The sequence below is a fragment of the Nelumbo nucifera genome, chromosome 1 (genome assembly GCF_055504915.1).
Source record: "Nelumbo nucifera cultivar China Antique chromosome 1, China Antique-T2T, whole genome shotgun sequence".
Lineage (NCBI taxonomy): Eukaryota > Viridiplantae > Streptophyta > Magnoliopsida > Proteales > Nelumbonaceae > Nelumbo > Nelumbo nucifera.
In genome coordinates this window covers 207,412,015-207,425,197 of record NC_142649.1, presented here as the reverse complement: position 1 = coordinate 207,425,197, position 13,183 = coordinate 207,412,015, and the positions used below count along the sequence as shown (strand labels likewise).

The 13,183-nt window shown below is 40.2% G+C and overlaps 1 protein-coding gene across 1 annotated transcript in view; it reads right to left on the bottom strand.

Annotated features, from left to right (window-relative positions):
* Positions 1-305: 305 nt before the first annotated feature.
* Positions 306-13,183, bottom strand: part of LOC104610374 (AP-2 complex subunit mu) — a 52,201-nt gene continuing 39,323 nt past the window's right edge. Inside the window, exons 9-13 of the mRNA XM_010276947.3 lie at positions 12,875-12,965; positions 12,657-12,799; positions 11,006-11,120; positions 857-901; positions 306-775 (exon numbers count right to left, since the gene is read on the bottom strand). Of these exons, the coding sequence (XP_010275249.1) occupies positions 695-775; positions 857-901; positions 11,006-11,120; positions 12,657-12,799; positions 12,875-12,965 (475 nt within the window). The 3' untranslated portion in view covers positions 306-694. The remainder of the gene's footprint in view (positions 776-856; positions 902-11,005; positions 11,121-12,656; positions 12,800-12,874; positions 12,966-13,183) is intronic.

Sequence of the window (13,183 nt, the reverse complement as noted above, 5' to 3'; positions counted from 1 at the left end):
CAATTAGCCCAACCTAAAGTTGCATCATCTTTTATGGCTCGGATGAAAAACGAATCGTGGAATGGCTCTATCTAATTCTTACAAATGATGCAAGACACGTGGGAACAAAGATTTCCACATTTTCAATGTATTTACTGTACAGAACGCGTTTGTTGAATCATACCGCAACAGATGTCTTTTCAGTTTTCTCAAAAGCATTATAGTAATTTGCTCTGCAGCAAGGTTCTGGGCACGTAGACTCATCTATAAAGAACTCAGCTAACTACATATAAACAAAAATAATGAATTGGAAGAATTATACGATATTGTCAAATTAGTGCAACAATTTATGCAAATTGCAAATCATGAAAAATATTTCCAGTTGAACTGCTATTCTAAATCGTGAACACTACCAATCTGAGGACTAGCATTTACAACAAAAGGCTAACTAAACTTCGACTCTAAATAATCATATCAACAGAATTCTATTCAAAAAATGGAAATGCTATAATGATACAAAAAACTGGACACCAGCTCATCTCCCCAGGAGAGGGGGGCGGTTAAAGGATGCTATTGTCTCAAATCAAACCAACAATGTGAAACCATGGCAATAGTTCCATCTCTTTCACATGGTTGCAAATCTCTTCAGCATCCCGCTCCTCAAGATTTCCAGATGAATGTTTAAGGTATGTATGGAAGGAAATGCCTTGAATCTCTAGCATCTAATTTCATAGGACCCAGCTTTGGTGATATAACGAACCCATTCAACAGTATTGTATCCACTCTTCTCCCATACCTGCAGAATGTACGTCGAGTAAAATTGTCTCAATATGTTCCATAACCAATAATGAAGCATGAGAAAGAATTTCAAGTATACCTTGAGAAACCTGACTCGCAGACCTGACGCTGTAAACATTGGAACCTGTAACGTGGAGTCCATGATGTCAGCTATTATCATAAATTCAAAATCATGGAAAAACATCAGTTAAAAAGAAAGATGTGGTGATTTGAGCAAATTACTTTTTAGGTGGTGATTATCTTTAATGATACGCTAACTGAAACCTAATGCCAATGGTCCAGATCCTTTCTTCATGATGTTTGAGGACGGTAGCATATAATTAAGAAGGTTTGTGTTCGAGTTCGGGAGACGGCATCACCCACCATAACAGCATCTGTGATGGGTTGCTTTCTTGCAAATCCTTTTTAAGTCCCTTGTAACCACATTCCTCTTCTCCTTCCTTTACTGTAAAAGATACTTGGTGTCATCCCATTCCCTCAAAACTCAGTAGCTGGCTCTTCCTCTAGGGAAGAAAAGCTCCTAGAATTCTGGTCACCTCTAGTGGGTGGATTGGATGAAACTGAATTTCAATGGGGCAATCCAGGACCCTCAAGAATTTGAGGGGTGATTAGAGACAAGGGTGGTGTTATATGTGCCTTGTTCTTAGGCCCAATTGATCAAGGTGATTTGGTAAGAGCAGAATTTTTAGCAGCAGTTTTTGGAGTTGGGAAAGCTAAAGAGATGGGAATTGGTAACTTGATCATTGAAGGTGTTCAAAGATAGTTGGAATGCTATAAAAAAGTGAGGGTGGTTTGGCAGCTCAAAAATGAATTCGAGCACTTAAAATGGCTGTCTAGAAGGTCTGCTAACAGCCTAACAAATGGTTTAGCTAAGCAGGGGGTTCAAAGACAACATATGTAATGAGTTTCTAGTCTCTCACAACTTGTTGTAATCCCTCTTTTTTATTTTAATGAATGAATATTTTCATGCATTGCTGAAAAGAAAAAAAAAAGAAAGAAAAAAGAACCGAGGAAGCACACTAAGCAACCCAACTAAAAGGCTCATTCCTTTAGATGGACAACAAAAAAAAAACTGTGTTCAAAGAAAACGTTACAGAATAAGTTCATCCATGTTTTTTTTTTTTTTGATAACTGTGGATTGAATTAATATTAAAAACATGAGAAAATTACAGGGCGAGGGGGTTAAACAATCTTAGCTCCCAAGAACAACCATTGAGCATCCAAAGAACAAAAATTACAAGGCAGCCCAAAAATAGAATATCTGTTCACCCCTTGTCTAGCTAGACCATCTGCCAAAGAGTTCACACTTCTTTTTACCCATTTGTATTGGATTTCCATGTCCTTAGTCAGCCACTTGAATTTCCTCTTTTTATTACTGTAATTCCGAAGTCTAAGACTATCCTTTTTCAGCCAGTTTACCACCACTTCAGAATCTCCTTCTATGATCAACTTGTTAATATGCATATCTTTGATTCTTTGTACCCCTTCAAGAGCTGCAAGAATCTCAGCTCTCAAAGAATCTCCCGCCCCAACTGGTCCAGAATACATAGCTAACAGCTTCCCTTGTTCATCTCTTATTACTCCTCCTATTCCGGATGGCCCTGGATTGCCCAAGCTGCTGCCATCAAAGTTCAGTTTAACAAAGTCATGGGGTGGGGGGATCCAACAAACATTTGAGGCCTTCCTCATGGAACAAGTTCTGCTATCACCTTCCACTTTCTTTGCAGTTCATCAACTGAGAATTCTGACGAACAGAGCCAAAGTTTTCAGCCAGTGTACAACCCTAATGTGGATGACCTCCAGCATTGCTTCCAAACTTCTCTCCTCATCTGTAAATATTCGTGAATTTCTCTCCTCCCAAATAGTCCAACAGACTGCAACCCTCATACACCTCCACATAAACTTGGCCCTTTTTGTTGGACGAAATGGCATACATGTGAATGTGCTTTGCACATTCGAAGGGGGGGTCCACCTGCACCCAAACAAAGAAGTACACCACTCTCAAATGATGTTAGTGAACCGACAAGAGATTAGTAAGTGATATCCAGACTCACCATCAGCTTTACAGAGGACACACCAGTGAGGACAAAAACAACTATTGGGTCTTTTTCTTTGAAGTAAATCTGCTGTGTTAACTATTTCCAGAAAGGCTTCCCAACAAAAACTCCCAACCTAAGGAGGTATAAGATGACACACCTCTTTAATAGGGAAAGACAAGCCCGCAAAAGAAGAATGTGTGAGAGCGCTAAAGAAAGAGGCACAAGTGAAAAAACCAAAGGTGGTGAGAGTCCAAATTCTACTATCTACCTTTGTTGGCTCAAGGAACACTCCTTCAAGAATGGATAACAGTGATGAGATACCATCAAGCTTTGTGTCCCTGATATCTCTTCGTAGGCCCAAGTTCCAGCCGACCCCAAAAATAGAATTAGAAGGAACAATGAATGAAGACAACGGTTCATTTTTAAAAGTGGAAAGGGCAAAAAGGCTTGGGAATTGGTCTTTTAGGGAGGAGTCCCCAATCCAAACATGTTCCCAAAAATTAATGAGATTGCCTGAGTGCAAATCATACCTGATCCATGGGGAACAAAGGTAGAATAGCTTGAATAGCTTTCCAAGGAGATGCTCTTGTATTCCTTGCCAAAATCCTAGAGTCCCATCCATTTGCTGCAACCCCATGAATACTTTCCACTATCTTCACCCAAAGTTTGTCATTCTCCAATGAGAACCTCTAAAGCCATTTCCCCAGAAGAGCCAAGTTCCTATTCCTTAAATTCCCGATACCCAAACCTTCCTCTTACTCCTACAAACCATCTCCCACCCCACCCTATGGTCCTTCTCCTCCCCCGGCTCCCAGAGAAAGTCTCTCATTAGTTTTTCTAATCTACTAGCCACCTTTGTCGGAATCTTGAAGATTGACAAAAGGTAAACAAGAAGGTTAGCTAAAGTAGACCTGATTAGAGTGGTTCTCCCTCCAAGAGACAAATAGTTTTTCTTCCAAGTTGCTAATTTCTTTTCAAACCTCTCCACAACCGGAACCCATAACTCACCTTTCTAAGGGTTATCACCCAATGGAAAACCAAGGTAATTAAGGGGCCAGTTTGCTATTGCACAATCTAAGATGTCTGCAGCCTCAAAGATCTCCCCTTCGCCCATATTTACCCCAACTATACAACTCTTCTCAAAATTCACCTTAAGGTTTGACATTTGCTCAAAAAGTCGTATAGTGAGCTTCAAATTTCTAACCCTATTAGGGTCCCTTGCTTCACAAAAGAGTATGGTGTCATCTGCAAATTGCAAATGTGTGAGTGGCACAAGCTCCCTCCCAACTCTCCAACCTCTGATTAAGCCCCTAGAATCTACTCTATAAATTAGTCTCCCCAGAACTTCAGCTACCAAAGTAAATAAGAAGGGAGAAAGGGGGTCTCCTTGCCTAATCCCTCTCTCAAGGCTGGGAAGAAATCAACCACTGTCCCATTTACCAGTATGGAGTAATGGTAGTTCCTGATACAACCCAAGACCCATCTGCACCAATTATCCCCAAAACCAAAATTGGTCATCACCTCCATCAAGAAAGGCCAATCCACCAAATCATAAACATTTTCCAAATCCAGTTTACAAATCAACCCGTTTTTCTTGGATCTCTTAAACTCCTCCAAGCTCTCATTTGCTATCAGAATCTGATTTGTTATTTGTCTCCCCTTCACAAAGGCTCCTTGATTATCTGCTATAATTGTTGGGAGCACTTTCCTTATTCTAATGGATAGTACCTTGGTGATAATCTTAAAAAGGTTGTTGACTAGGCTGATCGGCCTGAAATCCTTTGGGTTACATGCATTCCTCTTCTTAGGAACCAGTGAAATAAAAGTGGAGTTCAGCCCTGGGTTGATCACCCCTCTAGAGTGGAAGTCATCAAACACAGTCCATAGATCTCCCTTTAATATCTCCCAACAATCATGATAAAAAGCCATCGTAAAACCATCTGGGCCTGGTGCCTTTGATCTATCCATAGAGAACATTGCCTCCCTTATCTCTTCCACTTCAAATTTCCTTTCCAACCAATCCCTATCCTCTATTTGCTAAGTTGGCCATTCCATACCCTCAATCCACACCCTATTATTTAGGGGTTTTCTAAAGATAAACCTAAAGTGATTTTCAAAAGCCCCTGCTATTTCTCTTTGGGTGGATAATGTAACCCCTTCAATCTCTAGACGCGATACAAAATTCCTTCTTCCACTTACCATCACATGAAAAAATTTGGTATTCCTATCCCCCCCCCCCCTTCAGCCATTTACACCTTGATTTTTGTCTCCAACTTATTTCCTCCTGAAGAAGATAATCCTCTAACTGTTTATGCAAATTCCATCTTAGCTCCTTATCTTCTTTTGTAAGACAACCCCTTTCTTCCTTACCATCCAGGTCCTTAATTTGTGCAGTCACTATTCACTTTCTTTCCTCTAATCTCCCAAACTCTAACAGATTCCACTCCTTGATTTTGCCTTTCAGATATTGGAGCTTCTTATGAAACCTCATTCCACTCTATTTCACTGTTGGATTGCTTTCTAACCACCACTTTGACTTCCTTTATGAACCCCAGGTGTCCTAGCCACATGTTTTCAAATCTAAAGGGAGCAGGACCAGCACTTCTCACTTCCTCCCTATAGATTACAATAGGACAATGGTCTGAAGTCGCCCTTGGATATTCTCTAGAGTTTAGATTCCCCCAATGTTCTTCCCAATCATTTGAGAAGAGAAATCTATCCAGCTTAGAGCAAATCGGGTTCACTTGGAGATTGGACCAAGTAAAACAACTGTGTGATAGTGGGATCTCTTTAAGCTCGTAAACATCCACAAATTGATTCAATTTCCTCATACTCAAGGTCGATCTCTGCCTCAGACTATTTGTCTCTTCCAATAATCTTATAACATTAAAGTCACCTCCAAGACACCAAGGCCCTTTCCATAGTCCCCTTATATCGGCCAGTTCTTCCCACAACTTCCTTCTCTCTGTAATCATTTGGACCATATACATTGGTAAGCACCCATTCAAACCCATCCTCCACTTGTTTAAACTTCAAGGAAATTGAAAATTGGCCTATTAACTCTTCCTAACCTATGAGTACTTCATTCATCCACATTGTGACAACACCCCCCCCCCCCCCGTAGACCCCCAAGAAGGCAGAGCCGCCCAGCTAATCCCCCTGCCTCTCCAGACACTCCTTGCCCACCTAATGTCAAAATCTGCTCTCTTGGTCTCTTGCAAAAGTACCACATCTGGGTCTGTTTTCTTGATGGCCTCTTTTATTACTGCTCTCTTCCTAGCACTTCCCAAACCTCTGACATTCTAGCTTAAGATCCTCATCTAACTATCTTCTTTCCCCTTAGACCCTCCTGCCCTCAGTTATTCCTCTTCCTTCTTTCTCCTTTAACCTTCAAACATTATATCTCCTCCCACCTCCTTTAACAGCCTTTCAGCCTCACTCACTCTTTTCCTTTTAGATTTTGCTTCTTCTTTCTTTGTTTTCAAAAATACTTTGAGAGCATTTGGATCTTTCAATTTTCACCCCAGTTTTTGTACAAAACCCGCCACAAAATCCTCACTAATTACATCTCTTACACTTGAAATTTCTACTTCTCTCCCCTGTTGTTGTCTCCCCCATTCTATCTTCTTCCTCCTCAGAACCCTCTACTCTAACTCCCTCTGACCCTTCCTGGCTGTTTTCCGTCACTAATTCATTTAACAGTCACTCTAAGATTTCTAGGATTATTTTCTTTTTTTTTTCTGTTTCTCCTTCATTCCCTACTTCTCTCTCTCCTGACCCTCCCTGTCACTTCTATTTTCTCTCACCCCATCCCCTCCTTCAAGGGCTGCAGCCTCTGGGTTGGGATATGTATTTGGCACGAAAATCAAAAAGCAACAGTTAGTATCACAAAACAAAAGGACACGGTTACTTGGGTTGTGGTGGGGAAGATTGGGAGTGCTGGAGTTGGATACAAAAACAGTCTAGCCCCGATAAGGAATGTTGGTTCCATCTGGTTCCAAGGCTCGGTTCTGATTAGTTAGCCTTTCCGTCACCTCTGTTAAACAGAGATCACAACTCTTACCCACCTGTTTATGCCTCCCCACTATGTCCTCATATTGCTTTTGAGAAGTCTTGAGGGATCCCTTACAAAAAACCTGTTTGGCAAGGAGATTTTGAGATGTAGCTTCTGAGTGTGAGTTAGAGTTTCCATCCCCAGAGTTCGAAATGTGTTCAGCGACAACAATCTACGGCTCTTCCTCAGCACAGTGAGACGTTACCGCACCTAGTCTTTAAAAGAACAATGCATCTAGATCAAAACTTGTAGCAGCTTCTTCCTCTGAAAACTTCTCACCAAAAACACTGCCTAAACTGGACTGGCTATCCAAAACTTCTTCCACGTCTTCTTCCTCCATTTCGTAGTCCACCCAGCCCTCGTCAAAACCATCATTTTCCTCGAGATGAGCTCAATCGTACATGGGGTTTCGTCCGTCTTGTGATGTTCGTCCCTCCCTAGGTGTTTCAGGAACTGCGCGAGGCACCCACTGGAGAGTACTTGAGCTTTGCTCTGACTGTCTGAGATCACCTACAACGCCCTCGTCCAAAATTTTCGAAGAAGATAGACGATATCTATCGTCTATAGTCCCCAACCGTCTCCCCCGACCCACGTGCTCACTTAAACAATCATGTGGGTAGGGATTCCCCCTTCTGGCTGAGCTGATCGGTCCACCCACCGGTTCAGATGACCCGACCTGCAAAAATCTCCCTTTCTTAACCACGTCACGAAGGTGTCTTGTCCCTTCGAATTACCAGCTAATTCAAAAAATTTTGAATTTATTTCTTTTAATAGATTTCGTGGCTTTTGGTTCTCCCCCACCAACTTTTCAGCATCCTTTCTAAGCTGCCCCCTATGTTCAGTCTTACCCTCCAGCTGTAGACCCCTAGTAGTCCAACCCTCCACATCAGCATCGTCTTCTACCTTGGGTCTTCGTCCCCACAGCTCTGCCTCCACCTCTGAAACCAACCATACTTTAAACCATGTACCTTCAGCAAGAACCTCTATTGTTCTTGGGAGCAATTCCGGTCTCACCCCGACCATCCTAACCACAGCGGCACGAAAATCTTGCAGATGGACTTCCTCCATTTCTCTGCCCAGCAGTTTCACAATATTTCCCAGATTTCCTTCACTCCAGAGATGGAAGGGAAGACCTACCGATTTCAGCAGGAAACTTCCATAGACATGTTCCATCTCATTACACAACGGTTTCCAGTTTTGAATCTGAATCAAACCTTCTTCACATTCAAAAGATGTAAATCCCCTGATTTTTTCATCGTCAGTTCTCAACACTGCCTTCCTGTCTGAGAATGGTTTCAGAGCAACCTTGGACTCCAGCTTCAAGTTGTGTACCACTGAGTTTAGGACCTTCCTCCAATTTTGTATTGCTTTGCTCATTGAGATCACCATTCTCTGCTCCCAGTCTTCTTTCTCACCCTCAAACCACAGCTTCACCCCTGTATTAGAGCTCGAAATAAGTTCACCATCGACAGATGAACCAACCTTGTTTCTTCAACGGCTTCTCCAGGCTTTTAATGGGTGCTGAACTTTGTTCTTGCTCCAACACCACATCGACAGATGAACCAACCTTGTTTCTTCTTCCCTTCCGGTAAGCAAAGCAATTGTCTTCTTGTGTCGAAATATTTTGTGACCATGATGAACTAGCCTTTACCATTGCATCTCAGTTCCACTTCGTACCTCTTCTTCCCCAGTTTGAAGACATTTTTCCATCCTATTGTCCTAACCGATTGTATAACACAATTAATAAAGCCCTTTAACCATGTCACTGCTTCCTCAAACAATAGTATCGTGGCCTTCCTATCCTCCCTAATTTTTAACAGGTTCTTTCCTCTGGCCCTTCCGCTCTCAAATAAAAATTTCTTCGCTTCAATAATCAGTTCAGACTTCCATCTACTCACCAAATGAAAAACTTCTCCACTTCAGCTTCCCATCAGTTCAGTCTTTGAAAATTGACAACAGATCTCAAGCCTTTTTCATTTTACCCGTTTTGGATTTTCTTATCTAGATGGCAAATGAACCTGTTCAAGTGTATGTTGTGCAAGATCAGTGGTTGATATCATCACACCCGCAGCAAAGGAACCTAATTCAAGGCTTAGACCAAGCTTATCACTACACATAGAGAAAGAAGGGGGTGAGAGGGAGCATGATGCAAGAGAAAAGTGATGGAACTGATTCTTTCATTCTACATAAACAAGCCCTGACAACACAATTCTGGTTAATCCCCAACTTTCAAGCCCAAGTTATATAGAATCCCAAAACAGTTGCTTCGTCACAACTGATGTTTTAAAGCACAGAGGCGTGACGAGAGGCGTTCCACTACCTAGAGGCGTGAGGCGTAGTTCAGAATGTAAGGAGGAAGAAGGAAGGGGAGGAGGAAGAAGAGGAAGGAGGATCTCATTTTTTAACGATATTCTCCTTTTACAAAGCAATAAAAACTAGAAACCTCAAACATAAGTCCATCCAAGTTATTGATATTGGAGAGGTTTTCAGGGATGAAAGTGGTCTTATCCAGGCCCTGTTTTCTTATCCAATTGACATGGAGATTCGGTAAGAGCACAATTTGAAGGTGACTCTAAGATTGTAGTAGGCTGGCTGAGAAAAGGAGAAAGGGTGACAAAAACGAGTTCAGGCACTTCAAATGACTCTCAAGAGATCTGAACATTCAAGTTCGATGGATTAGAAGATCTGTTAATAGCTTGAAAGATAGTCTCGCTAAGCAAGGGGTTCAGAAACAATTAGGGGGGGGGGGGGGGAGGAGTGGGGGGAATAGTCCTGGTCTGGACTGTATTTTTCACAACTTCTTGTGTTTGCTCTCTTTCTTCTTTAATCAAACTAGACCTGGCAATTGGGTTGGGTGGGTCGGGTTCGGGTTGGGTCAACACATTTTGGGTCGGGTTTAATTTCGGGTTGGGTTATCAAATGCTAGACCCTAACCCTAAATGTTCGGGTTAGGGTTGACCCATGGGTCAATTCGAGTTATCACAAAAAATAACTGAAATTTAAAAAAATAAAGAAAAACTACATGAAAAATGTCAAAATTAAAGGAATTAACCTTAAAATTCCAAATATAAAATAAAAAGCTTGAACATTTAACAATTTAAAGAGTAAACAATAAAGAGTAAAGACTAAATAGAAAAAATTAAAGAGTGAAAACTTCTAACAATGTATAAATAATCCCAATTAGACTTGACAATCGGGTCAGCGGGTTGACCCATGACTCAACCCAACCCAACCCAGTTTTTTCCGGGTCGGGTCATTCTCACATTCAGGTAGCTAAATATGAGACCCTAACCCTATTTTTTCGGGTTGGGTTGGGTCGGGTTTGCAGGTTGGGTCAACTTTTTGCCCGGTCTAAATCAAACCTTTTCTCATTGTGATCGTATCCTGGTTGGTAAGGTCTCCTGCTGGTCATAGTGGAGTCTTGGGATTGAATCCCGCCTGCACCTGGGTTGGGGGATGGGCTACCCCCCCGTTGTGTAGCCCTTCAAAAGATACCCAAAAAAAATCTTTTCTGATTGTGTTGCTGATCAAAAAATGTTATTGTTTTTTGTTAAAATAAAAGAGAAGATTACAAAATAAGATCACTTTTTTCTAAAAGTAATTTCATAGGTTTCAATAAAGATCAAAGTATAGATTCGAAGTAGAAAAGGTAGAGATGATGGGCCAAATGGGCCTTAGACTTTTTATTTTATTGGTCCTGTTATTAGTGTGTTATGTTTCAATTAGCGGGTTTTAGTTTATTGTAGCAGTTTTTCTTCCATTTTATAGTCTATTAAGTAGCTGCCCTATTGAGGGCACTCGGGTAATTGTATCTGAATTATTACAATCAGATTAATAAAAGCTATTAGGGGACTGAAGAGAGGATCGTTAAGCTCTTTTGTTTCACTTTCTTCCCTTTCTTCTCTTCTCCTTTCTTTTGGTTTGTTTTCAGAATTAGTGCAGGTGTGATTTACAACTATGTGCAGAGGTGGCAACCTGTCCTTTCACTGATTCTTATATTGTATTTGAAATTAACAGATCAGCTATAAATTTTCTCTAAAATCTGATGGTGTAATACCTGGTAACAAACTATAAGATGGTGACAGATAAATTCTTATGGTACATAACAGAGAAAAGACAAATAATAGATTGACACCTGGAATTCCATTTGGATTGGAGGCCTGGTCCAAGACTTCTTCTCTGCCATAGTGGAAATTAGCTCAACCTCAGCACTCATTGTTGGTTCTGTTTGTCCAGGGAATTTTCTTATCCTACAAAGTATTCAAGAAATTCCAAGGAGAAAATAAATACAGAAACGAACAATTAACTAAAATGCAACATGCTACAGCCTACATGACAAGAGCAGAGGTAAAACTGTACAGGTGCAAATACATGTTAATACTAAGCAATCCTTTCCAAGATGTGAAGTTCCCAACAAACTTGTGTTGAAAAAAAAAAAAATTCTATACTACTAGCAGTAAAATAATTTATAACAAATTTGATAAAAAGATACTTCTTAACAACAGCTCCTCAACCTCATGATTCTTCAGTATTCCTTGCAAAGCTGGTGGAGTTGATAAGAGATCACGCTTTGGGTTCATTTGTGTAAGATTTTTTTTTCTTGAACTATAGGGTAAAGGACTTCATTAATAGCAAAACAAGATATAATGATATCCCCTGTACAAGGGAAGACTGAACAGACCCAATTACAAGCAGCACAAAGTCAACAACAAACCTATATATTCCTTACAAAAAGAAAACCTTGATCAAAAGAAGAATATGTTTTATTGATGAGCTTTTATTTACTTTAATATTTTAGGGAATTCAAATGAGGAAAATAACAGGATACTCAGGTTGAAGCTGCATCTTAGGCTGTGTTTGGTAAGAGAGCAAATGCAAATATACGTTCATGAAAATGCAAACTTGGGTTGGTTTTGCTTTGATAAATTTTGTGTTCTTAGTTCTTACCAAGCGTATTTGGTTGTGATTGGTACAAACACGAATTCCAAGACTAGAATCTACCTTTTTTTATGACCAACTTTGTGTGCAAAAATTTGCTTCCACTTTGAATGAAAACATATCAGAAAAATTAATTTACTGTCATTTTCAGTACAAAAATGTATTCTACCAAATGCCTGCAAAACTGAACCACAGTGCAAATTCGCTTTGATTCAGCGTTTGCACTCTTACCAAACAGCCTTAGGGAAAATCAGTAGCACTAATAAAATGGACTGCACAAGATTGAATTTTAGAGGTTTCTCTACAGATGAAAGCATTAGAGGATACTTCCCCATCTTTGACTATCAAATCCATTGTTTCCCAACCTCATCTTGGTCCCATCTTGCTCATAAAGTGATCAATCTGAACTATGATGGCTGCTCTCTAGGGAAAGTGGAACTATCAGGTATAAATGGTGCATTCAGATGGCATAAGGATATTTTACTGGTGTAGATATTCAGGAGGTCCCATATGTAATTTAAGGAGTGAATTATATGGGGGGTTGACAATCCTGGTTCTGGACTAGTTGCAGTGGGTGCCTAGTGTAATTTTGGTCTCTGGCTGTGTTGTAGTTCATGTTTTGTTGGTCTGGCAATTCTGGTTTCGGAAGTCTGGCTTTCTTCTTGTATCTTCTACTTGTTTCTTTCTTCTTCAGTAATTTATCTAAATGCCTAGAAAGAGATGAGTTGCATGAAAACTTAAATGCTTATATCGAAGAGGATTAAAATAAAATAATTTATGTATGCATAGAAGCATTAAATATGTCTAATACAAGCAATGATTGAGTCCTAAGCATATCATATACTCACTTCCAAACCAAGCAATCAATAGAAGCATTGTACTTAGCTCGACCAGATGTCACTTGAAAACTCGTCTTTGCAGTTTGCTTTGGCACTGGAATCTTGATCACAACTCCAAGGGCAAACATTTTTGCACCAAACACACTCTTCACCTGAAGGTTAACAGTAAAATAAGTCCAAAATCACGACAACATGATATATTCATCTTTTGAAATGTAACTACAAACCTTCACATTTACTTCCATGCGTGTCCTACCCAATTCCTTGATTGTTGGCAATACCCGAAATGGAAGATTTACACCCTCAGTAATACGATATCTAAACAAACCAAATACTATCATTAAATAGGAAATGTTGGAAGCTCATGTTAATCCACACATCAGTAAGTACAAACCATTACACAATGCAAAAGAAATTAAAAAAAAAAAAAAGAAGATTGGATATGGTGGCACATGCCAAATGATCTCATGGAACAAGACTATGGATCATGCAACAGGAAATACATATGAAGACATGAAAACTGTATGTACAAGACC